The sequence below is a fragment of the Molossus molossus genome, unplaced genomic scaffold, assembly GCF_014108415.1.
Source record: "Molossus molossus isolate mMolMol1 unplaced genomic scaffold, mMolMol1.p scaffold_m16_p_2, whole genome shotgun sequence".
Taxonomy (NCBI): domain Eukaryota; kingdom Metazoa; phylum Chordata; class Mammalia; order Chiroptera; family Molossidae; genus Molossus; species Molossus molossus.
The window spans coordinates 2408547-2434712 of NW_023425355.1; the positions used below are offsets into that span (position 1 = coordinate 2408547).

At 35.7% G+C, this 26166-nt stretch overlaps 1 protein-coding gene across 1 annotated transcript in view; it reads left to right on the plus strand.

Moving 5' to 3' along the window:
* The window catches only part of TEX11 (testis expressed 11), a 132833-nt gene that overhangs the window by 67852 nt on the left and 38815 nt on the right, over window positions 1-26166 (plus strand). The window contains exons 12-17 of the mRNA XM_036271112.1: window positions 1483-1561; window positions 5329-5480; window positions 8305-8390; window positions 10392-10529; window positions 23440-23542; window positions 25409-25533. Coding sequence (XP_036127005.1) covers window positions 1483-1561; window positions 5329-5480; window positions 8305-8390; window positions 10392-10529; window positions 23440-23542; window positions 25409-25533 — 683 coding nt within the window. The remainder of the gene's footprint in view (window positions 1-1482; window positions 1562-5328; window positions 5481-8304; window positions 8391-10391; window positions 10530-23439; window positions 23543-25408; window positions 25534-26166) is intronic.

A 26166-nucleotide genomic window follows, 5' to 3' on the forward strand; every position in this document is an offset into this window, starting at 1 on the left:
AGATTGTTAACCAGGAAGAAAAAGAGAAAGGAAAGAATACTAGCAAATTTCATAGGTAGTAAAAAAAGAGCTGAATAAAAGCTATCAGTTTGCTTTTAGTTTAGCAGAGCGTTGCAGCTGCCCAACCTAAATTGTCTACTACCATGAAGAAAGATTACATGTTGATGGGAAAAGCCTTTGTAATGTTGTGATTTTTATAATTACTTGTATAAACATTGCTATTTGTTTTTCACAATTCTCAGGGGACTAGAATATACACATCACAAAATAAACATCTTGATATATAGCTGTGGGTCTTTTGGCAAGTTACTTAATTTTTCTGTGCTTCAGTTTCTTCATCTTTTTTGTTGTTGTTGTTGTTGTTGTTAATCCTTACCTGAGGATATATTTCTATTGATTTTTAGATAGAGTGGAAGGGAGGGGGGTGGAGAGAGAGACACACACACACCAATATGAGAGAGACACATCAATTGGTTGTCTCCCGCATTACCCTGACCTGTAACCTATGTACATGCCCTTGACCGGGGATTGAACCTATGACCCTTTGGTCCTTGGGCTGACACTCTAACCATGAACACTGAGCCAGACCAACCAGGTCATTTCTTCTTTAAAAGAGATACAACAATACTGTCTACTTCATTGTGTTGTTTTGAGAATCCTATGAGAAAATGTATGTGGAGCATTTAGCACCATACCTGGTGTATAGTTAATGTGTAATAATAATAACTATTACTGTAGTTATTATTATCATTGTTATTACTACTGTATAAGCTCCTTGATAGAAGGGATTTTGTTTTGTCTGCTGCTGGCCAGCACCAGGCACACAGTTCTTGGCCCCACAGCACACACTCAATATATTTCCTTTTCATTGTTATTAGTCCATACTGCTTTTAGTATCTTTGTTCATACACATTTTCCCATATTTATTTCAGATGACTTTTCAGAAATATAATTTCTAAGGTACAAGGAATAATAATACTAGCAGCTGCCATTTGTTGAATACTTACTAACTGCTAGGTGCTGTGCTATGTAATTTACATATATTATCTCATGTAACCCTCTCAGTCACCCCCAAGAGATTGGTGATATAGTCCCCATTTTACAGATGACACAACTAAGGTGCAGAAAGTCTAAGTAACTTGCCTATGGCCATACAGGTGAGAAGTGGTTTCAAATATAGGTCTTTCTGATTTCACATCTCAGGCTTTTAACCACTGTGTTCTTCACATGTAGGAGTACCAAATTGCTTTTCAAAAGGATTATACCAGGTTACTTTGTCATCCATGTAAGAGTGCCTGTTGGTATTTTCTCGAGCATTGTATATTATTATTTTACAAAAAGGTATTGATAAATGTTTTGGCAAGTCATGGTATATGGCAAACACTTAGAAAGTAGATTTTAGACAGAGAAAAATTATTGAAAATAGCTAAACTTCCTCATTAATGAAACTGACCGATTATTTCATTTTTTTCTCTTTGTTAGTTCTCATGGAAATACTACATCTTAACATGTCTTTAGATTTCTGTCTGAGCATTACTAAACTGCTGATGGATAATGAAAGGTAAAGAAAATTGAATTTTTTTTCTCTAAAGGCTAACCTTTTTCTAAGGTTTCTATGAAAACATATTGATCTATATCTAAATCTATATCTATCTATCTCCATACATACATCACAGAGCATAATATTTGCCATTGTGATGATCAAATTAGAAGATGGAACTGCTTGTTTAATGATTTAAACAATCAAGAGTCAAGTTAAGTTTAAAATTTATATTAAAATTTTTTAAATAACATGAAAAAGGAATGAGATAGTCATGGCTTTATAAAACAGGAGATAGACTAGGTTAACCTGCAGGTCATTGTCACATGGAACAGGAAGTATAGTTCTGCAAGTGATATACCTCTACCTTTTTTTTAAATCCTCAGCAGAGGATTTGTTCTTTTTTTTTTTTGAGAGGGAGAGGCATCAATGTGAGAGAGAAACATCAATTGGTTGCCTCCCATATGCGCCCTGAGCAGGGATCGAACGCACAACCTTATTGTGTACATCAGGTATTGCTGGTGGGAATTTAAATTTTTATGTGCATCCATTGGTGTTTCCAGGGTGCCATCATCAGCACCCACCCTTTTGGAGGGTAGGTTGACAGGATCAAAATTTAAACTGCTCATACTTAGCAGTTTTATTCCTTGATATTTACATGTGCTACTTCACATAAGTTTACAAGGATATTTGCTCACACATTGCTTATAATGGTGAAACATTGAAAATATTCTGAATGTCATCAATAAAGGAATAAATAAGAAACGTAAGTTATCTCTATAGTACACATTACTATGTGGCAGTTAAAAAGAATGAGGTAAATCTATGCATAATGATCTCTAAGACATGCTGTTGAGAGAAAAGGAAAAAGGTATGCATAAAATGTCATTTATATATTTTAAAAACTGTGTTTCTATAGATACAGACATGCATGTAAATGCACCAAGAAAGGACTGAAAAAGGACACTTACCCAATGTAGAAATAGTTACCTCTGAGAAAGGGACTGGGACAGGGAAATGTCAGCTTTATCTTTGCTGTTTGCATTTTGTTACTTAAAAAAGTTTTTTAAGGTTTTAATTAAGTTTTTAATTATAAAGTACACATTTAGCATCTTAATCATTTTTAAGTGTACAGTTTACTAGTGTTAAGTACATTCATATTGTTTTGTGACCAATCTCCAGAACTCCTTTTATTTTATAAAACTGAAACTCTGTACCCATTAACTCCCTTTTCTGCCTTTCCCCCAGACCCTGGCACACACCATTTTACATTCTGTCTCAGTGAACTTGACCACTCTAGGTACCTCATATTAGTGGAATCATGCAGTATTTGTCTTTTTCTACTGGTGTGTTTTACTTAGCATAATGACCTCAAGGTTCATCCATATTGTAACATGTCAGAATTTCCTCCCTTTTATTTTTTTAATTAAAATAAATTTTGGCTTACAACAACATAGATTTATTATCTTAAAGTTCTGTAGTCCAGAAGTATTACATCAGACCAGGCTAACCTTAAGGTGTTGGCAGGGCTGGTTTGTTTCTGGAGGCTCTAGCCTTTTCAAGCATTTAGAGGCCACCTGCACTCCTTGAGTTATGGTCCCCTTCCTCCATCCTCCTCAAAGCCAGCAAGGCCAGTTGACTCATCCTCCGCTCACATCACTGGGACACTCAGAATTTCTTCCCTGAATAATACCCCATTGTATGTATATATTACATTTTGTTTATCCAATTCATCCATCAGTGGAGACTTGGGTTACTTTTACCTTTTGACTTGTGAACAATGCTGCTGTGAACATGAATATACAAATATTTCTATGAAACCCTGGTTTCAATTATTTTGGGTTTATACTCAGAAATATAATTACTAAATCATAATGGAAATTCTATTTTTAATGTTTTAAAGGAATTAACATACTGTTTTCTATAGTGGCTGCACCATTATACATTTCCATCAGCAGTACACAAGTTTTCCAACACTTGTTTTTTTTTTTTTTAGAAGTAGCCATCCTAATGGGTGTGAGGTGGTATCTTGTGGTTTTAATTTCCATTTCCCTAGTGATTAGTGATATTGAGCATCTTTTCATGAGATTGCTGCCATTTGTATATCTTCTTTGGAGAAATGTCTAGTTAAGTTCTCTGCCAATTTTTTCAATTGTTTGTTGAGTTTTAGGAGTTCTTTATATATGTTCTGGGTATTAGCCCCCTATCAAATATCTTATTTGCAAATATTTTATCCGAATCCATTACCTTTTTACTGTTGATTGTGTCCTTTGATAGACAATATAAATTTTTATATACTTCAATTTCTTTATTATTTACTTTTGTTACCTGTGCTTTTGGTGTCATATCCAAGAAATCATTGCCAAATCGAATGTTGTGAATATTTCCCCCTATGTTTTCTTCTAAGAGTTTTTTTGTATTTTAGCTCTTCTGTTCAGGTCTTTGCTCTATTTTGAGTTCATTTTTGTATATGGCGTAAGGTAAAGATCAAGTTCCATCCTTTTGCATGTGGATTCCATTCTTTTGTTGAGAAGACTGCTCTTTTCCCCATTGAATGGTCTTGGCACCCTAGTGGAAAATTATGTGCCCATATATACAGGAATTTATTTCCAGACTCTATTCTATTTCGTTGGTGTATACATCTGTCTTTATGCCAGCACCACACTGTTTTGATTACTGTACCTTTGTAGTAAATTTTGAAATCAGGAAGTATGTGTCCTCTAGCCTTGTTCTTTTGTTTAAGGATTATTTTGGCTCTTCAGAATCCCTTGAGATGCCATATGAATTTTAGGATGGAGTTTTTCATTTCTATACAAGATGTCATTATGATTTTCATAGGGATTGTATTGAATCTGTAGATTGCTTTAGGAGTATTGACATCTTAATAATAATACATCTTCCAATCCATTAACTGGTTGAATTTTTAAACAATCAAAATATACTGGTATTGTTTGTGTAATCAAGCATAAGTAAATATTTATAAGGAATTGTTGGCAGAGGGAACTGGTAAATTTATTATTTTTTTTAGTATGTTTTTATTGATTTTTTAGAGAGAGATAGAAACATCTATATGAGAGAGAAACACCAATCAGCTGCTTCCTTCCCGCCCCCTACTGGAGATTGAGTCTGCAACCCGGGCATGTGCCCTAACTGGGAATCGAACCAGTATCTCGAAGTCCATGGGACGAGGCTCAATACACTGAGCCACACCAAACAGGCTTCTCCTTTTAGTTTTACTGAAATGTAAACGACACTAAACACTGTATAAGTTTAAAGGTGTACAGCATAATGACTTGAGAAGGTGGTCAAAGGTACAAACTTCCAGTTACAAGATAAATAAACACTAGCGGTATACTGAACAACATGGTGATTATAATGATCATAGCTGTATGGTGTATTTGAAAGTTGCTAAGAGAGTAAATTCTAAAAGTTCTCATCACGAGTGACTGGTAAATTTCTAATGTCAGTTTATGTATCTTCACTGGATCTTATCCAATTTTTATAAATTTGCATCATTTCTGGAGAAAAAGCATAAATAAGATATTAGGAGAGAGAGAACTATCTGACTACAGATGAAAAGAAAATGTTTGGCTTAATGAATTAAACAGAAATTGAATTAAATGGTTTACTTTGACAGATAGACTTATTTAGACATTTAATGATACTACTTAAGCTTAGATATAGTTTTATCTTGCCTCTTTTGCTCATACTCAAGTAAACTGTAGTCCCATTGATTAAAAACCCAGTTATTCTATTCACACCACTTACAACTTTGTTTCATTGAACAGAGAATTGGTTGGATTTCATTTCCTGAAGATTATTTCTGACCATTTTAAGTCACCAGAAAATATGGGAAGAGCTTTAGTGGTCCACATTGACATACTTTTACAAAGGAAGGAAGAACTGTTTGCCCAGGAGAAGATTGAAGAAGTCATTAGAGGTCAGTAGGATTTCTACAGGTGTTTTAGAAAGGTGTTAATATGCATGTAATTATCAGATAGATGTCAGAACAGTAGCTAAATACTGAGGTCAACAGATTTTTTCTTTTTCTCCTTTTTTTTTCTCCCTAATAACCTTTAACTATAATTACATACAGTGGAAAATTGTGATGTTGGAAGCTTAATCTCATGTTTCCAGTTTGATCTCAAATTAGCTGTGTGCCTTTGGGCAAGTCGGTAGTATCTCTGGATCTTGTTTTTTCCTAACTATGAAATGAAGATTGTGAGCTATAATTCCTGGTTTTAAAGTTCTTTTTGGCAGCAGCATCCTTTTGTGATGCAATTTTATATGAACTCTGTCCCAAAAAGAATATAGTGGAGTTGCTCTGGTTAAAGCAGAGCTGTAGAACCAAATCTTAGCATTCCCTTAATCCCCACCTCTCTGTAAAACTCTATATCCTGAAGAATACAGATAGTACGATCCCTTTGTTAGAAAATTCTCAGTCCAATTTCTTCTTCTAACTCTACATGTATATAGAGATATAGTTACTAAATGTTAACACTGGGATTTATTCTGAGTGATGGCATTTTAGGTGATTTGTAACTTTCTATTTTACCAGATTGCTTGAGTTTTATAAGCATGTTTTATATTTTTATGAAAATATAGTCATTGATAATTATTTAAAAGAATAGTTTATTGATTTTTAGGGAGAGAGGAAGGGAAAAGATGTGAGAGTGTAATATCAATCGGCTGCCTCCTACATGCCCCTTACTGGGGACTGAGCCCGCAACCCAGTCATGTACCTTGACCAGGAATCAAACCAGCAACCTCTTGGTGCATGGGACGATGCCCAGCCAACTGACCCACAATGGCCAGGGCTACTTAGTGATACTATTTTAAAAGAAATCTTTTGACTAAATAATTTCTAAGCCTTTTGAACTCTAGATTCTATGAACCATATTTTACTGATGACACCTTTTCTCCAGATCCTCATTAGGAATCTAGTTATTTTAGACCCAATTTTAATAAGCTTGGTCATCTGGTTTTTCTAACCCTTAGCATTTTTGAAAATATTTTTTATTGATTTTTAGAGAGAGAGGAAGGGTGAGGGGGAGAGAGAGAGAGAGAGAGAAACACCGATGTGAGAGGGAAACATCGATCAGCTGCCTCCTGAATGCCCTCTACCAGGAATTGACCCCACAACCTGGGCATCTGCCCTGACTGGGAATTGAACTAGCAACCTTTCATTGCATGGAACAATGCCCAGCTAGCTGAGCCACACTAGCCAGGGCCAACCCTTAGCATTTTAATGGTAGCATATTAAGAAGAGTGAAAGGTGCCCTGGCCAGTTGGGCTCAGTGGTAGAGCGTTGGCCTGTGGACCAGTGAGTCGTGGGTTTGATTCCGGCCAAGGGCACATACCTCAGTTGCAGTTTGTCCCTGGCCCTGGTCAGAGTCATGCGGGAGGCAGCCAGTCGATGTGTTCAGAGTCGTGCGGGAGGCAGCCAGTCGATGTGTTCCTATCATGTTGATGTTTCTCTCTCTCTCTTTTTCTCTACCTCTCTCTCCCTCCCACTCTATCTGAAGATAAATAGAAAAATATCCTCGGGTGAGGATTAAAAAAAAAAAGAGTGAAAGGCTCTACAGGGAAATATATGGGTAACTTGACCATTAGATAGGGGAAAAAAACTACAAATTGTATGAAAGTTTCAAACATTAAAAAATATATAGTAATCTGTACTATACTCTATAATAATTACCAAAGGCATCGCTGTGATATATTAATAGTACAATTACAATAAAATACAGTACTTGTTAGTGTTCTTGACTTTGAATGGTCAAGCAAAGGTTAAAATGTGCTTCAGAAAACTAGAAAGTATGTTTAGAAAAACAATTTATAAAACAATTTTAGAAAAGTTAAGAACTTAATGAAATGATTTCGACTTTTTAAAATAAAATGTTTTATGTTTAATAAAAATAAACTGTCAGTCAATTAGAAAACTTGGTTATCCAGAATAACTAATTTTCCTAAGATCACAGGAAATCTTAATTTTATGATACCTGATTCTACACTTATACTCTCAAAGTATTAATAAAATTTTAAGTAGGTACATTAAGTAGCTTTTTACTCTCATGTGGGTATTTTTAACTAAGTCATGGAACATACTACATCTGCTGACTAGGCTTGTGAGTCAGAGAATCTCAGTGTTCTAATCAAGACTTTGTGGAAATTGATAGTGCCAAAGGGGTAAAAGAGAAGTGGGTATAGAATTATATTACTGGTTTAAACTTTACCTTAATGTGTGCTAATATATTTGAACCCTGTAAATGTCTAGACCAGAAACACTCAGAGACAAGTTACAATTTAAAGTAATAAAGTTTATGTGTAGACATTGTTTTAAAGTGTTTTACAGAGGCTTTAAGGTATAATTGGCCTTTCTTGTGAACTTGATGTGATCTGGTTAGTACATAAAAAAACATTTCTTATTAATGATTTCCAACATTGCTGCCTGTTCATTCACAATAACATTAAAGCACCAGATGAAGATCAAATTTGGAACATGGGAAATACATTAAAGAGAGACTGGGATGGAAAACTTCACAGAGTGATAGGCGAATTACTGTGAATCTACCGAACTCTGATTGTATTGTATAACCCATTTTGCTAGTAAACCTAAAATTGATGACGCAACCCTGTCTAAATGTGATTGTGTTTGTAGCCATTACTTAAAGATTATAGGTTCTGAATATAGTTAGCTCTTTTACTTAATGTAATAGATCTTGATTCTTGTTTGTGGATCTTGAGGTGGTTTTTGTTTTTTTCAGGTCAGCAAACAGGAAGACCACTGGCAACAGAATTAGTAGGCTATTTACACAACATTCTGTGGAAAAAAGCTTCCAAAAGTTTTGAGGTTTGGAAATGTCTTTTTGTTCTTTATATTCTTTTTCAACCCCAACGAATGAAATAGTGTGATGACTATAAAAATCATAGAGCATCAAATACTTTAATAATCTCTGTAGTTATTAAATATTTATAATGAACAGTGTTAATGGGCATTGAACAAGAATTTATTTTAAAATATTAAGACATGATTCGTCCCCATTGGGAACTTACACTGTAGGGAAATGACATCACTGATATTAAGCTATAGAAAAATAATTTATTTTAACATGAAGAATGAGAAACCCTGAGGGGTTTTATTCCCTTTAAAACTTGGGGTGTGAAGCACGGAGGCTTTCTAGGGTAGTGAAAATACTTTGGATGATACTATAATGATGGATAGATGTCATTATACATTTGTCTAAACCCATAGAATGTACAACACCAGGTGTGAACCCTAATGTAAACTACGGACTTTGGGTGATTGTGATGTATCAGTGTAGGTTCATTAGTTGTAACAAATGCACCGCTCTAAATAAAAAACTTTATAAAGTTGTGGTACAACCCTGGCTGGTTTGGCTCAGCTGTTAGAGCATCGGCCTGTGGTCCAGAGAGTCCTGGGTTCGGTTGCCGCTAAGGGCATGTACCTCAGTTGTAGTTTGTCCCCGGCCCTGGTTGGGTCGTGTGGGAGGCAGCCACTCGATGTGTCCCTTTCACGTCGATGTTTCTCTCTCCCTCTCACTCTATCTAAACAAAAACTGGAAAAATGTCCTCAAGTGAGGATAAAAAATAAAGTTGTGGTGCAATAAAACAATACAAAAAAAGTAATATATTTTCTCTTTATAAATAATGCAGGTTTATTGTAGAAAAATTTGAAACTACAGATAAGGTTTTTAAAAGTTATTTGCAATCTAATCACTTTTAAAATTTTGGCATATTTTCTTCTAATCTTTGTGTGCATTTGTGTGTCTGTATGTGGGGGGAAAAAGGGATATACTATTATAAAAAGTTATGGTGGATTTCCACTTCCAACCAAGATGTAACAGAGACCAGATTTATGTCTTTGCCTGAACACAACTATATAAGGATGCAAAAGGATAAAGTTAAAATAGAATGTAGAAAAAGAAAATAGCTGTATTAGCATGGTGAATTATGGGTGTTCTCTTTAAAAATGTTTATCATTGTCGTTTTAACAACTTTTAAATTGTATTTAGAGTTTAATAGCATGTTTCATCCCATGTGTGAAATCTCTCTTTTTTAAACTTTATTGAGATATAATTGACAAAATTATAATTAAAGCGTAAACTGTGATGATTTGATTTGATACACATAGACATTGTAAAAGGGTTTTAACAATTGATTTAATGAACACATCCATTACCTCACATACTTACCTTTGAATGCTTACCCAGAAGTGGGATTGTTGGATCACATGGCAGTTCTATTTTTAACATATTGAGAAACCTTTATACTGTTTCCCATAAGTGGTCATACCAGTTTACACTCCTACCAACAGCCTACAAAGTGTCCCTTTTCTCCACATCTTTGCTAACATTTGTTATCTTCTATTTTTTTTGATGATAGCCATTCTATGAGGTATGAGGAGATAATCTTATTGTGGTTTTGATTTGCTTTTCTTTGGTTATTATTTATGTTGAGTACCTTCTCATGTACCTGTTGGCCATTTGTATGTTGTTTTTGTATATTTTGAATATTAAGCCCCTATCGAATATGTGGTTTGAAAATATTTTCTCCCACTCCATAAGTTGCCTTTTAATTTTGTTGATGGTTTCTGTGAGATTTCTAATGCGAGGGAAGAGATAATGTTGTCACTTTATCTGTAACTTAAATAACTATAAAGACTGATAATTAAATGCACTTAGAACTCAGCTAGAAGCGGGTGTGGTGTTTTGGTTGCCTAAAAAAAGAAAACAGTACCATTTTTCTGTTTGTTTCTAGAAGTAACTTGAAAAAAATTAGAGTCAAATGTAGAGATAGCCGTGTGATTTTCTTATTTCTTTTTAAACTTTAGGCACACAATTATACCGATGCCCTATGCTGGTACTATTATTCTCTGAGACTTTATGAATCTGGTAAAATGGATATGGAATTCTCCAAGCTGAAGAGGAACATGGCTTCCTGTTACCTGCATTTGAATCAACTTGATAAGGTCTTTTGATTCATCTGGTTTTCAAAGGCAGCAAATGTTGTCATGCTCAGTGGCAGAGAGAGGGATGCAGTGGTGTGACTTCTTGGCTGTTAGGTCAGGATATCTAAGAATTCCATCATACAGGACAAAGCCAAATTGATACTTTCCTGATTTGCTCACTTCCAGAAGGAGAGAGAATTTGGGAGACAGTTAATTTTATTATTTACTCTTTATTTTTTGCACCCTGTTCTGAAAGGTAATATATCATTGGAACACCTGAACAAAGTTATCTGCTATTAACCATCTGCAATATTTTCCTTTGAAGCAGACTGAATTTTAAGGCACACATTTTTTTTGGACAAGGATTCAGTGAGAACAAATACTTGGATGAAATGGTCATTCTTCTCTCTAGCTTAGTTCCTTTCTCTTTGAGAAGAAGGAATGCATTTTATTTTATTTTGCTTTAAAATGAAATATTGAATCATAGGTCACAAGTTAAATTTGGGCAGGTAAAAGGAATTGGAGAATATATTCCTCTGAACTCTTAGTAGATTATATTACAGATTCATTAGTTCATGCATTTGGCAACATCTTTTTGAGACAACAGTGACTTAAATATAGGTCATATCTTTGTCTTGTTTTTTTCTACGTTATATAAATGTAAATTTCTAATTGCCCTTATCCATTGAGCACCTGTAGTACTTTATGTGAGACAATATTAAACTATATAGTTTTACAGACATGAACTCTACTTTTAGGGAGTGGACAGTACCTTAAGCCCAGTATCCTAATTTTATTTTTTCATTTTCTTTTTTATCTTTTTTTATTATTTAATTTATTTTTGTTACATTTTAATTTTCTTTTTTAAAAATTATTTAATTAATCAATTTATTTTTGTTACAGATGTTTCTTCTTTCTCCCCCCAGATACCCTCCTCCCTATCCCGCCCCACCCAAGCATTGTTATTTATGTCCATTGGTTATGCATACATGCATATGCTTGAATGGACAGACTTAGTGGGGGCGAAATGGGCTTGGGTTCTAAGTATAGGAGCAATTTATCACAACTTGATATAATGGGATTTTGCTGCAAATCAGTGATTATCAACTTGTATTCTACAAGAATTTTTAAAACATGCAATACCTGACTATTTAGTCAGGGGCACTGACTTCTTTTTTCTTAGAATGTCAAATTAAAAAATGACAACAGCCAACACAACAGCTGTCTGGTGTGAATGAATAAAAATTATACCCACTTTTTTGTGTATGAGACTGGCAAAAAATATTTTTTGGTTTGCCGCAGAATTTTGATAATTACTTTATGTGTGCCTGAAATGAAAAAGTTTGAAAATTGCTGCTGTAGTCCTGGGTTGGCTCAGTGGTTGGAGCATCGGTCTGCAGACCAGAGAGTCCTGGGTTTGGTTCCCGCTAGGGGCGCGTACCGAAAAAAAAAGAAAATTGCTGCTGTAAATCATAATAAAACCTGAATTTTTGTTAACAGGTGGATAATGGATTGTTTTGGTGATAGTCTGTAAGTTAATGGTAATACACAATTGAGTATTCTTTTTTGTCTGATCTTATTTATAGGTTAATCTTAGAAAAGCTCATTTTTGAGTGAACGCAGATGTAGAGGTAGTAACTCTCAGAGAAGACAGCCTACATCTCTTGGCGATCTGTTCCTGGCGTTTTTCTTTGGCCTCCTTCATTCTCTTTGCAAAAAGTTTAGCATATTCTATGGCCTGTTTCTTATTTTTCTTGGTATGTTGTTTCTTCAGAGCAATGCGCCAGTGTTTGTGTTGCAGGACATGCAGAGTAACAAGGCGCTGAATCTTGGGTGCTTTAGTCCTAGGTTTCTTACCTTCTTTGCTTTCTCACAGGCATTATCTTTAGAGAGATTGAAAAGTTTGAGGGTTCTGCTCTCTCTGGGTTCCCAGGCAATGAAGCACAGTAGTATCTATGAGACCAGAAATATCCCCCCCCCCTTTTTTTTTTACAATGACCAAGTTGAGAACGGTGACATTGGCATCCACAACGCAACCCCAAATGGATTTGCGCTTTCTCTCTCCGGTCCTCCTTGGTCTATAACAGGAATGCCCCTTTACTCAACAGCAGGTGGAGGCAGCCATGGGTTAAGACACCCTGCTTCATGGGGAAACCTTGTTTGTCATTCCCACCACTGATTCGAACCACATAACCCTTCCATTATTCACATAGAGCATCATCAGCAGCTTTTGTGGCTTCTCATAAAAAGATACGAAGTTTGCATTCATCATCCACTTCAATGGTTTTCTGGTAGCCAGTGGCTGGGAAAAAAATGTTCAGCTTCTTTCTGAAGGAGCCAACTGTCTCCGAGGCACCATGAGAAACAGACATGATTGAGTATTCTTAACCCAGTACGGAAATTCCATCCTCAGCTTGCAACTGTAGTTTAGGTAGAGTGTCATTAGTAGTACTATAGACTGATAAAACTAAAGCACAATCCCAGACCATAGTGTGCTGCTAAGACTTACAAAACAACCACAAGATAAGGTTGTGTATAGAATATTTATATGACCTAAAGTAAAAACAACCGTGTCTCACATGCTGGTTTTATGTTGGTTCTGTTTACTATATGAAGTTTTAAAAATCATACCTTTCCGTTTCATGACTGAAAATGAGCTTGTGATCTACAGAAGTAAACTAGCAATGTTCACTAGATGGCACTGTGGCCTCTGTACTGTAGCAGCTTGTCACAGATTTTGAAGTGATTATGTGATGCTTTGGCAGGTATAGCCTTTCCCACAAATGTATCTGAATGGATGTAAAAAAACACACTTAAGTAAACAGATGAAGGTCAATTGTGGCTCTTTCTTGATACAGCTAGACTGTAAAAATACCATAATTGAAGTTTCAAGTCAACAACTATTTATTGAATGCCCAGTCTGTGCCTGCTACTGCACAATAAGTAGAAGACATGATCCTTTCTATAGCTAAGCTTAAACTATTATTGTGGAAACCGGATTTACATATGTGCAATCATTAGAAAGTAGAAGTGTGTGCCCTCGTCGGTTTGGCTCAGAGGTTAGAGCGTCGGCCCGTGGACCAGAGAGTCCTGGATTCGGTTCCCACTAAGAGCACGTGCCTTGGTTGCTGTTTGTCCCTGGCCCGGTTGGGGTCGTGTGGGTGGCAACCACTGGATGTGTCTCTCTCGCATTGATATTTCTCTCTCTCCCTCTGCCTCTATCTGAAGATAGATGCAAAAATGTCCTCGGGTGAGGATAAAAGAAAAAAAAAGAAAGTAGACGTGTGCAATTGAATATCAAATTATGTGGCATGCACCATATGAATTTATATAAAATATGTAGATGAAAATCTTCATGAATATTGATTGAATGTGCATATAACCTGAATCTGAAAAGAGTACTGATATGTTACAAGACAGAGTCAGATTTGAAGAGACCTCAGTAGTCTGAAATGATCAGTTTATTCTAACAAGATGAAAAATAGGGAACAACAAAACATCCTGGTCTTGGATCTTCAAAACCAACAGTACAAGAATAGAATAGATGAAATTGGCTTAACAACAGAATGTGTGAAACATTTGGGGTTGTTAGTTGACTGTAGGCTCAACATAAGCCAATCATGCTAAGGAAGTTTATTCAAATTAGGTTGCCTCATTAGAAATACAAAATATAGAAGAAGAGTGGTAATCACCCTGTATTCTGCTCTGGTTACAGTATATCTGAAGTATTGTGTTGGACTGTATTGTGCGGGGGGCAATACTTTTGAAGAAGGATGTTAACAAACCCTAATGTGCCAAGGGGAAGGCACTCAGGATGGCGAGAGTACTTAAAACCATCTTATTTGAGGAATAAAGGAAATATGGATGTTAAACTTGGAAAATAGAACATTTAGGAGGAACATGATAGCTTCCTTCTAATAATCGAATGGCTGTCAAGAAGTAAAAGAATTTAATTTATTTCTTGCATGTTTTTATAGGCAAGCACTATAAAGAGTGAGACATCAAGTCATCCTAAGGGAACTGTTTAATGATTAAGCCTGTCCAAAAACTGAAATGGATTTTCTTTTTTAAAAAAATATCTTTTTACTGATTAGAGAGAGAGGAAGGGAAAGAGAGACAGAAACATCGATGTGAGAAACATTGATGTGAGAGAATCATTGATCAGCTGCCTCCTGCATGCCCCCCTACTGGGGATCAAGCCCATAACCAGGGCATGTGCCCTGACTGGGAATAGAACCAGGACCTCTCAGTCCATGGGATGACGTTCAATCCACTGAGCCACACTGGCAGGGCTGAAATGGATTTTTTTTTTTTTTAGAAAAAATTTTTTAAATATTTTTTTCTTTATTGATTTAGAGAGAGAGAAAGGGAGAGGGGGAGAGAGAGAGAAACATGGATGTGAGAGAACATCGATTGGCTGCCTCCTGCATGCCCCCCACTGGGGATTTGGCCCACAACCTGGTATGTGCCCTGACCTGGAATCAAACCAGCAAACTCTTGGTGCATGGGTTGATGCTCAACTAGTGAGCCAGACCAGTTGGGCTGAAATGGATTTTCTTAAGGTTCCCTCTCGCTAAAGGTATTTAAGCAGAGACTGGATGACTACGGGATGAATGTTATAGAGAATATTCAAGCATCAGAAGAATTTTTTTGATAAGAGAATTTTGAGGTCTCTTCCAACCATATTGTTCTAAGATATCAGTATAATCTGATAAAATCTGTAGTAGTCAAGGATTTTATATAGTTCATAATTTCATAGATGATTGAATTTTAGAACTAAAGGTACCTTTACAAATTTCTCTGAAAAATCAAATTCATTGAAGTATAATTTACATTAAAAGCACGCATTTTAAGTATACAGTTAGACGATTTTGACAAATATATACCCCAGTATATGCACTACCCCAGTCTAGATGTAGAATACCTTCATTACCCCCAAAGTTTTTCTCGTGCTTCTTCCCAATCTCTCCACTCACACAGCCCCAAGCAATGGCTGATATTCTATCACTGTCAATTAACTTCATCTTTCCTTTACTTCTTTGGTGAAGTTTATTCCTAGGTATCTTACTTTTTTTGCTGTGATGGTCAATGGGATTGTTTTTTCAGTTTCTCTTTTATGAGTTCATCATTGGTGTATAAGAATGCCGTTGATTTTTTGACGTTAATTTTGTATCCTTCTACTTTGCCAAATGCATTTATTAAGTCTAGTAGATTTTTGATGGAGTCTTTAGAGTTTTCTATGTATAATATCATGTCATCTGCAAATAATGACAGTTTCACTTCCTCCTTTCCAATTTGGATCCCTTTTATTTTTTCTTCATGTCTGATTGCTGTGGCTAAGACTTCTAGTACTATGTTAAATAAGAGTGGCAGAAGTGGGCATCCCTGTCTTGTTCCTAAGGGAAATGCTTTTAGTTTCTGCCCATTGAGTATGATGTTGGCTGTAGGTCTTTCATATATGGCCTTTATTATGTCGGGATATGATCCCTCTATTGCCACATTGCTGAGCATTTTTATCAGAAATGGATGCTGGATTTTGTCAAATGCATCTATTGATATGATCATGTGGTTTTTATTCTTCATTTTGCTCATGTGGTATATCACATTTATTGATTTGCGAATATTGTATCATCCTTGCATCCCTGGGATGAATCCCACTTGGGCATGGTGAATAATTTGTTTGATGTATTGCTGGATCCAATTTGCTAGTATTTTGTTCAGGATTTTAGTGTCTATGTTCGTCGGGGATGCCTGTAGTTTTCTTTCTTTGTAGTGTCTTTTTCTGGTTTTGGAATTAGAATTATGCTGGCCTCATAAAACAAGTTTGGAAGTCTTTCTTTTTGAATTTTTTGAAATAGTTTGAGGAGAATGGGTGTTAGTTCTTTTTTGAATGTTCGGTAAAACTTCCTGTGAAGCCATCAGGGCCTGAGCTTTTGTTTGCTGGGAGAGTCTTGATTACCTGTTTAATTTCCTTAGTTGTTATTGGTCTGTTCAAGTTTTCTCTCTCTTCCTGGTCCAGTTTTGGGAGACTATGTGTTTCTAGAAATTTTTCCATTTCGCTTAGATTGTCGAATTTGTTGCCATATAATTGTTAATAGTAGTTATTAACGATCTTTTGTATTTCTGTGGTGTTAGTTTTACTTCTCTTTCATTTCTGATTTTGTGTATTTGGGTTCTCTCTCTTTGTTTCTTGGTGAGTCTAGCTAAGGGTCTATCAATCTTGTTTATTGTTTCGAAAAACCAGCTCTTTGTCTTTGTTTCATTGATCCTTTGAATTGTTTTTTTGGTCTCTATGTCATTTATTTCTGCTCTAATGTTTACTATTTCCTTCCTTCTACTTGCCCTGGGGTTTTCTTTTTGTTTGCTTTCTAGTTCTTTAAGTTGTGAGGTTAGATAGTCTATTAGAATTTTTTCTTGTTTCTTGAGGTAGGCCTGTAGTACTATAAACTTCCCTCTCAAAACTGCTTTTGCTGCATCCCATAGATTTTGTGCTGTTGTGTGTTCATTTTCATTGGATTCCAGGAAGTTTTTAATTTCTTCCTTGATCTCCTCGGTAACCCATTCATTGTTTAAAAACATGCTATTTAGCCTTCAAGTGTTCAAATGTCTTTGCATGTTCTTGTTGCAGTTGATTTCTAGTTTCATGCCATTGTGATCTGAGACGATGCTTGATATGATTTCAGTCTTCTTGAACTTGTAGAGATTTAGTTTGTGGCCTAACATGTGGTCTTTCTGTGAGAATGTCCCATGTGCACTTGAGAAGAATGTGAATTCTCTAGTTTCAGGGTGTAATTCTCTGTAGATATCTATGAAATCCATTTGGTCTAGTGCTTCATTTAGAGACTCTGTTTCCTTGCTAATTTTTTGTCTAGAGGATCTATTCAGTGGTGTCAGCGGGGTGTTGAAGTCCCCTGCTATGATTGTATTGCTGTCGATTTCTCCTTGGAAGTCCTCCAGAAGATTTTTAATATATTTTGGTGCTCCTTTATTGGGTGCATATATGTTTACCAAGGTTATATCTTCCTGTTGGATAGATCCTTTCAATATTATGTAGTGGCCTTCTTCGTCTCTAGTTATAGCCTTCATTTTGAAATCTATTTTATCAGATATGAGTATTGCTACCCCAGCTTTTTTTTCCTTTCCGTTTGCTTGGAAGATTTTTTTTCCATCCCTTCACTTTCAACCTACGTGAGTCTTTTGTTGTGAGGTGGGTCTCTTGTAAACAACATACAGATGAGTCGTGCTTTCTTATCCAATCAGCTACTCTGTGTCTTTTTATGGGAGCATTCAATCCATTTACATTTAAGGTGATTATTGATATGTACTTATTTATTGCCATTTTTGTTTAGTGTGGTTCTATTTTTCTTCCTATTTCTTCTACTAATTACAGCAGTCCTTTTAACATTTCTTGCAGTGCTGGTTTGGTGCTAATATATTCCCTTAGCCTTTCTTTTTTTTTGTCTGGGGAGCTCTTTATCTGACCTTCTATTTTGAATGATAGCCTTGTGGGGTAGAGTAGTCTTAGATTCAGATCCTTGTTTTTCATGACCTTGATTACTTCATGCCATTCCCTTCTGGCCTGTAGTGTTTCTTGTGAGAAGTCAGCTGAGAGCCTTATGGGGGTTCCTTTGTAGGTAACCTGTTGCTTATCTCTTGCTGCTTTTAGGATTCTCTCTTTGTCCTTAATATTTGTCATTGTAATTACTATGTGTCTTGGTGTGGGCCTGTTTGAGTTCTATTTACTTGGGGCTCTCTGTGCCTCTTGAATTTGAATGCCTTCTTCCTTCACCAAATTAGGGAAGTTTTCTGTCACTGTTTCTTCAAATATATTCTCTAACCCTTGCTCATTTTCTTCTTCTTGGGGACTCCTATGATGCGAATATTACAACGTTTCCAGTTGTCCCACAGTTTTCTTAAGCTGTCTTCCTGTTTTTTAATTGTTTTTTTCCTTTTGTTTTTCTGATTGGTTGATTTTTTGTGCCGTCTTCTAATTCACTGATCTGGTCCTCAGCTTCCTCTACTCTGCTCTTTAGACCTTCCAATGTGTTCTTTATTTCTGATATGTCATTCTTCATTTCTTCTTGGTGGTTTTTAATTTCCAATTGGTTGATTTTCAACATTTCTATGTCTTTACTCATGGTGTTGAGCTTCCTTAAGATCATGGCTCTGAATTCTAGCTTTGTCAACTTGCTTAATTGCTCCTCACTTATCTCATCTTCGGTAGAGGACTCTTTTTCTTTCATTTGGCATTTGTTTCTTTGTTTCACCATTTTGGCTATCACAATGGGCTTTGGAGCCTGCCAAATTTTCCCCGTGGGTGTTGGTGTTTTGCTGTTTGTGGCTCCCTCTCCTGGGTTTAGATGAGCGTGGGAGGACCCACGTTAAACACCACTCTCACGTCTTTCTTTCCTGGGCAGAGTTGCTAGCCCAGGAATGGTTCAGTTATCCTCTAGCTTTTTGCCTGGAGGCTATCAGTAATGGTTACTTGGAGAGCCTTCAGTTCTCAGTTGATTGAAAAACTCCCTCAGGTGCTCAGTGTAAGGGGATGTCCTGAGGGTGGGGCAGATGCTGGTTGTTAATGAGCCTCAATATGCATTTCAGTGGCCAACCTGGGTGGGGTTGAATCTCCGAGGGAGGGGCTACCGCCTCTCTCCAGAGCCCTGGGAAGGAGTAAAATGGCCACCGTCCTGTGTGGCCACACCTCAGCAAAAGCTCTGAGCGCCCTCCAAATTCTGAGTGTTCCCTCACAGTTCCAGTCCAGTCCGCCCTCCCTCTGCCAGAGCCCAAGGTAAGTGGCTATGGCTATTTTAGCGTCTGTCCCAGCTCTGTGCTCACAGCTAAGACCGCTGCTGTCTGTGGGCTCGCAGCCCCCCTCTCATGCCTCCGCAATCCTACCAGGATCGAGTCAGTGTCCCTGGTTATATGGTCCTTGCAAGCTGCTTTTCAGTTGCTTTTTCCCGATGATTTGTTTTTATTTTAGTTGAATTCCAGTTTGGTCCTGGGCGATGGTCTGTGTAGCTTCCATTCATTCCGCCACCATTTTTCAATATGTGTTTTAAATATTTAGGTTTTCTAATGTTAAGTGCCTGTGTATTTACAATTGTTATATCCTCTTGATGAATTGACCCCTTTATCATAATATACTGGCCTTCTTTGTCTTTTGTGACTGATTTTGACTGAAATCTATTTTATTTGATATAAGTATATCCACTCCTGCTCTGTTTGGTTTACCATTTGAATGGAATATCTTTTTCTGTCCCTTCACTTTCAGCCAATGTGTGTTCTTAAAGCTACAGTTAGTCTTTTATAAGTAGCATATTGCGGGATCTTTTTTATTTCATTCAGCCACTCTGTGTCTTTGATTGGAGAATTTAGTCCATTTACATTTAAAGTAATATTGAAAGGTAAGGACTTATAATTTCATTTTGTTTATTTTCTGAGTTTTTAGTTACTTTTCTTGTTTTCTTTTTCTCTTTTTCTTTTCTTTTTTTGGTAGTGGTATGCTTAAATTCCCCTTTCTTTATCTATTGTGTATATACTACAGGTTTTCTCTTTGTGGCTACCATGAGGCTAATATCTTGTAGATATAACAGTGTGTTTTAAGCTGATAGCAACTTATTTTCAATTGCACAGAAAAACTCTACATTTTACTTCCCCTCCCCCACATATATACTCTTTATCCTTTGTTTTCCTTCTCAAGATTGCTGAGGCTATTCAGGATCTCTTTTGGTTCCATATATATGTAGTTTTTTAAAAAAAAATATTGCTTTTGAGCTTTCATGGTAGAAATAAAAGTGTTTTACATACCAACATTATAATGTTTAGGGTATTCTGAATTAGACTATGTTTTTATCACCTATTGAAGGACATCTTGCTTGCTTCCAAGTTTTCACAACTATGAATGAAGTTTCTATAACCATTCATTTGCCAGCTTTTCTGTGGACATTAGCTCTCACCTTATTTGTTAAATACCAAGGAGTACAACCACAGGATCATATGGCAAGAGTGTGTTTGGTTTTGTAAGAATCTGCCTGACTGTCTTCCAAAATCGGTCTGCTAATTTTCATTCTCACCAGCAATGAATTAATTTCTAGTACTCTACATCCTCACCAGCATTGTCAATATTTTAGATTTTAGCCATTCTAATAGGTGTGTAGTGTTATCCCATTGTTTTAATTTGTATTTCCTGATGAAGTATGATGCATTGTGTGACGTCTGTGCGTCTTTTTTTGGCGAAGTGTCTGTTCAAGTATTTTTCCCCTTTTATAATTGGATTGTTTGCTTTCTTATTGAGTTTTAAGTTTTGGTATCATGTTTAAAACGTCATTGCCAGCCCTGGCCAGTTTGGCTCAGCAGTTGTGCGTCGGCCTGTGGACCAGAGAATCCTGGGTTCGGTTCCCGCTAGGGGCACATACCACAAAAAAAGAAAAAAGAAAAAGAAAAAAATATATATATGTAGTTATTTTTAATATTATTGCTTTTGAGCTTTCATAGTAGAAATAAAAGTGTTTTGCATACCAACATTATAATGTTTAGGGTATTCTGAAGTAGACTATGTTTTTATCACCTATTGAAGGACATCTTGGTTGCTTCCAGGTTTCCACAATTATGAATGAAGTTTCTATAACCATTCATTTGCCAGCTTTTCTGTAGACATTAGCTCTCACCTTATTTGTTAAATACCAAGGAGTACAACCACAGGATCATATGGCAAGAGTGTGTTTGGTTTTGTAAGAATCTGCCTGACTGTCTTCCAAAATCGGTCTGCTAATTTTCATTCTCACCAGCAATGAATTAATTTCTAGTACTCTAAATCCTCACCAGCATTGTCAATATTTTAGATTTTAGCCATTCTAATAGGTGTGTAGTGTTATCCCTTTGTTTTAATTTGCATTTCCTGATCAAGTATGATGCTTTGTGTGACATCTGTATGTCTTTTTTTGGTGAAGTGTCTGTTTAAGTTTAAGTATTTTTCCCCTTTTATAATTGGATTGTTTGCTTTCTTACTGAGTTTTAAGAATGCTTTGTATATTTTGGATGCTAGTTCTTTATCAGATATGTTATGCAAATATTTTCTCTCATTGTGTGATTTGTTTTTTTATTCTCTTAACAGTGTCTTTCATAGAGCAGAAGTTTCTCATTTTAATGAAGTTCAACTTACCAGTTTTTTCCATGGATTGTGTTTTGGTATCGTGTTTAAAAAGTCATTGCCAGCCCTGGCCAGTTTGGCTCAGCAGTTGAGCGTCGGCCTGCGGACCAGAGTATCCCGGGTTTGGTTCCCACTAGGGGCACGTACCAAAAAAAAAAAAAAAAAAAGTCATTGCCAAACTGAAGGTCACTTAGATTTTCTGTGTCCAGATAAATTTTTTTTTTGCATGTGGATGTCCAAATGTTCCAGTACTGTTTGTTGAAAATACTACCCTCATTTTTTTTAACTTTATGGTTTCCCCCTTCTAGTAGTGTGGACATTATTTACTGTGGCTGTTCTTATAATGGAGGTCCTAAAAAGAATAGAATCCTTACTTAACTGTCCTCCATGTTTGTAATCTCTTTGTGCTGCACTTTGGCTAATGTATTGTCTTGTTTTTCAGTTCACGAATTTTCTCTTTTTAAAAATTAATTTATTTTTGTTATAGATGTTTCTCCTTTTCCCCCCAGTGATTCCCTCCTCCCCCCTCCCCACCCTGTTCCCACCTTTGTTGTCCATGTCCATTGTTCAGTTCACTAATTTTCTCCTCACCTGTTTCTAATTTGCTTTTGAACCAATCCACTTTTCCATTTGGGTTATTGTGTTGTTCATTTCAAGTAGTTCCTTCTTTTTCAAATCAACAAGGTCACATTTTATCATTTCTGTTTCCTACAATCTTCTGTGATATTCAAAGTGTGGAACAATTGATACGGTATAGGCAATACATCAGAATGAATACCAGTTGTAAAAAAACCAAAAAACAAAACTGTGAACTGTATTTATATGTACTATTGATTATCAACCTACTTATATATATATTTTAACATAGCTTTTATTTCTATAATTTTGTAAACAAATGTTTCACAGCCAGTTTTCAATAATTCTGGTATCTGAATCTTGAGAACCTATTACTGCTATTTGTTGTTTCTGTTGATACTTAGAGTGCCTTGTTGCCTAGTGTGCTTGATTTTTAAAAATGTTTTCTACTCGTGATTTTTCAAAAAATATGTATGGAAATATTTTGAATCCTAAGATGAAATTGTCTTCCTCCACAGAGGATTTATACTTGCTTATTCTGATGTTTGGGAACAATGTAAACTAAATTTATAGCTTGAGGGCTTTTAGCCGCCCATATAATGTCCTTTGGGGCTGTAAATACATAAGAGTCTGTTAGTGTTACACCTCAGGGATTGGGTCTCTCCACCCTATTTTGCCATATTCTTCTCATAGCCAAGGTTAATTCTTTTGCAGTCCCCTGGGGATGTTGGTGGAGTGGGTTACTTCTGTTTTGTTGTTAGCCTTGATATCTGTTTCTCTGACCTACTGAGGTCCATTAAAACTAAAGTTAACATTTTCCTCGATTTACTAATGCCCACCAGGAAAAAAAAAGTGGCTTTAATTCTCTGCTTATTTCTCTGGAAACTCACTTTGTCTTAGATTTTACTTGGTAATTACTTTACATATATTGTCAGTTGCTTTTTGGAATTTAAAAAATGTTATCCAACATGTTTGGTTGTTTTCAGTAAGAGGGTTGGTCTGACATATATAAGGCACCCTATTTTCAGAAGCAGAAGTCACTGTCTCTTCAACATTTTAAGAAATGGTTCTTCAAAGACTTTTGTTAGATTCATGTCTTTTAATTATGAGTACAACTTAGCTATTGTAACTGTTATTAATATTAACAAAATACAGTAAGGTCTTCCTTAAAACTTTTATAAAAGAGACCCAATATTTTTTTTCCAGGCTAAAGAAGCCGTGGCAGAAGCTGAACAACTTGATCCTGGAAATACTTTCACTCAATTTTATCTATTCAAGATTGCAGTCTTAGAAGGCAACTCTGACAAAGGTACAAATGTTGTTTATGAGTTACATTTAACTGTTAACACAAAGAATACAAATAATCCTCTTTGATCATAATGGAAAAAAAACATTGTAAGAAGAATGAAGTTGTATATGTATATACACATATGCATATATATTTTCTAGCTTTCCTATACAAAGATAATACAACCATGCGAAAAAAGAAACTATGGAAGGTTACATAAGAACAGGGGCTACCTATTTAAGGAGCAGGATCTAGGCAGATCGTGGGAAAAAATGGGGGGAGGGAATCTTGTCGCAATATATTTTTTTGAACATCATGTTATTTGAACCAGTCTATTCAAAAATTATGTTTCAAAACTGTGGAGGCAGGGGAGATTATACTGCAAATATTTATCAGTTAATTATCTTTAGAGCCCTGGCACATTTGGCTCAGCAGTTGGAGCGTCAGTCCTCGGACTGAAGGGTCTCAAGTTTGTTGTTACTTCTCCTCTTTTGTTTCTGATTTTGTTTATTTGGTTTCTTTTTGTTTCTTGGTGAGTCTGGCTAAAGGTCCGTCGATCTTGTTTATCTTTTCAAAGAACCAACTTTTTGTTTCATTGATCTTTTTAATTGTATTTTAGTCTCTGTCGTTTATTTCTGCTCTGTCCTTTACTATTTCCTTCCTCCTACTAGTTCTGGGTTTTTCTTTTTGTTTACTTTCTAGTTCTTTAAGTTGTAGGGTTAGAAAGTCAGTTAGGGATTTTTCTTGTTTCTTGAGGTAGGCCTGTAGTGCTATGAACTTCTTGCCTCTCAGGACTGCTTTCGCTGCATCCCATAGATTTTGTGCTGTTGTGTGTTCATTTTCATTGGTTTCCAGGAAGTTTTCAATTTCTTCCTTGATCTCGTTAGTAACCCATTCATTGTTTAATAACATGCTGTTTAGCCTCCCCTCCAGCTTTCTTTCAATTATCCCATCCTTTTTCTTTTAATTAATTTTGTCATTATATTTAAAGTGTGTTTCTTGTAGGTAGCATGTAGTTGAAAGTTTTTCTTTAATGCTATCTATCTCTGCCTTTTAATTGGGTGATATAGACCATTATATTTAATGTGATTATTGATATGGTTTGATTTAAATTTAGCATCTTGTGATTTGTCTTATCTATTCTTTAATGCCACTTTCTTTTCTGTTTCCTTTTGGATGAATTGAATTTTTATGATTACATTTATATTATTTCGGCTTACTAGCTATATAACTCTTTATTCTGTTATTTTAATTGTTACTTAAGGTCTTTACTACATATATTTAACTTATCATAGTCTACCTTTAAGACATAATGGATACAATACTATTATTTATTTATTTTACTTCATTCTGTATTATATTCCATCTTAGGGATATACCAAAATGTATTTAGCCTATTTATTATTGATGGAATTTAGGTTGCTTCCATATTTTTCTTTTATAAATACTGCTGGGTGAACATATTTGTATGTTTCTGTTTACTTTTGCATACACACACACACACACACACACAATACATAGGATAAATTCACAGAGGTCATTTGATCAGTGGGGCATTTTTCTGACATTTAAGTCCTCTTTGACAGTTTAGCAATTTAGATGACTATAAAAATCAACTAAAATTTGAAAGACAGCAGTACTCGTAAAATGAGTTCCAAGGTCATTGTGATATAATTAACCATTGATAGCTATTATCTTTTTAAAATTTATCTCTATTGTTGAAAGTATTACAGATGTTCCTCCTTTTTCCCTCATTGGCACTCTCCTCCCCACTCCGGACCCCCCGCCTTCACTGCACTGTTGTCTGTGTCCATTGGTTGTGTATATATGATAGCTATTATCTTTGATAATAGTAGCTCATGGTTTGAACTGTTTTGTTGTTTTCAGCTCTGCAGACAATTGCCATTTTGGAGAATTTATTAACAACTGAAACAGCAGAAGGGAATGACCCAATTAGAGATACAATTTCACCTGCCACGCTTTTCGGTTTAGCTGCCCAGTTTGCTCTTGAGGTAACTCTTATATATCCATTTATGAAATGTTTGCCTCTTCTTCATTTTGAGAGACAATTAATGGAATCATCATTAGGTAGGTACAGGAAAGGCCTGCCTTTACTATTTTGCCTCATATTTTCACATCAAGCTTGGTTGCAGAGTTGCTTTATTTCTCTTCGTTTCTTTATAATGTGAGGTAAATGAAGCAAAGTGAGGTAACAGATTTGTGCTTGAAACTACAGAAAAGATAAATATAACAAAACATTAATTTTTAAAAGAAACACCAGATTTAAAATGCTATGCCATGCAAACAAACACAGTAGTTACCTATTCAGAAACTTATCTTTCTCATCAATTTGAAAAACAGAAACAGTTTAAATCCCTGTGGACCTTTTCAGTTCTTCACCACAAAACAATTTTAGCTCAGAAGTAATAAATATTTGCACCCGTTTTTTACGTACACGATTCTGGTCTTAGTATAATACATGGGATTAGGAAAAGCATTGTAGCAACTGTGGAGCTCTTAGACTTGGTGATAAACTAGATTTGATTACTGGCTCTACCACTTAACTGCTTATCTTCTTTGAGTCTTAATTTTATTGTTTGTAAAATAAAGGTAATATCTACCTACAGAATTGTGGAAGTTAACTG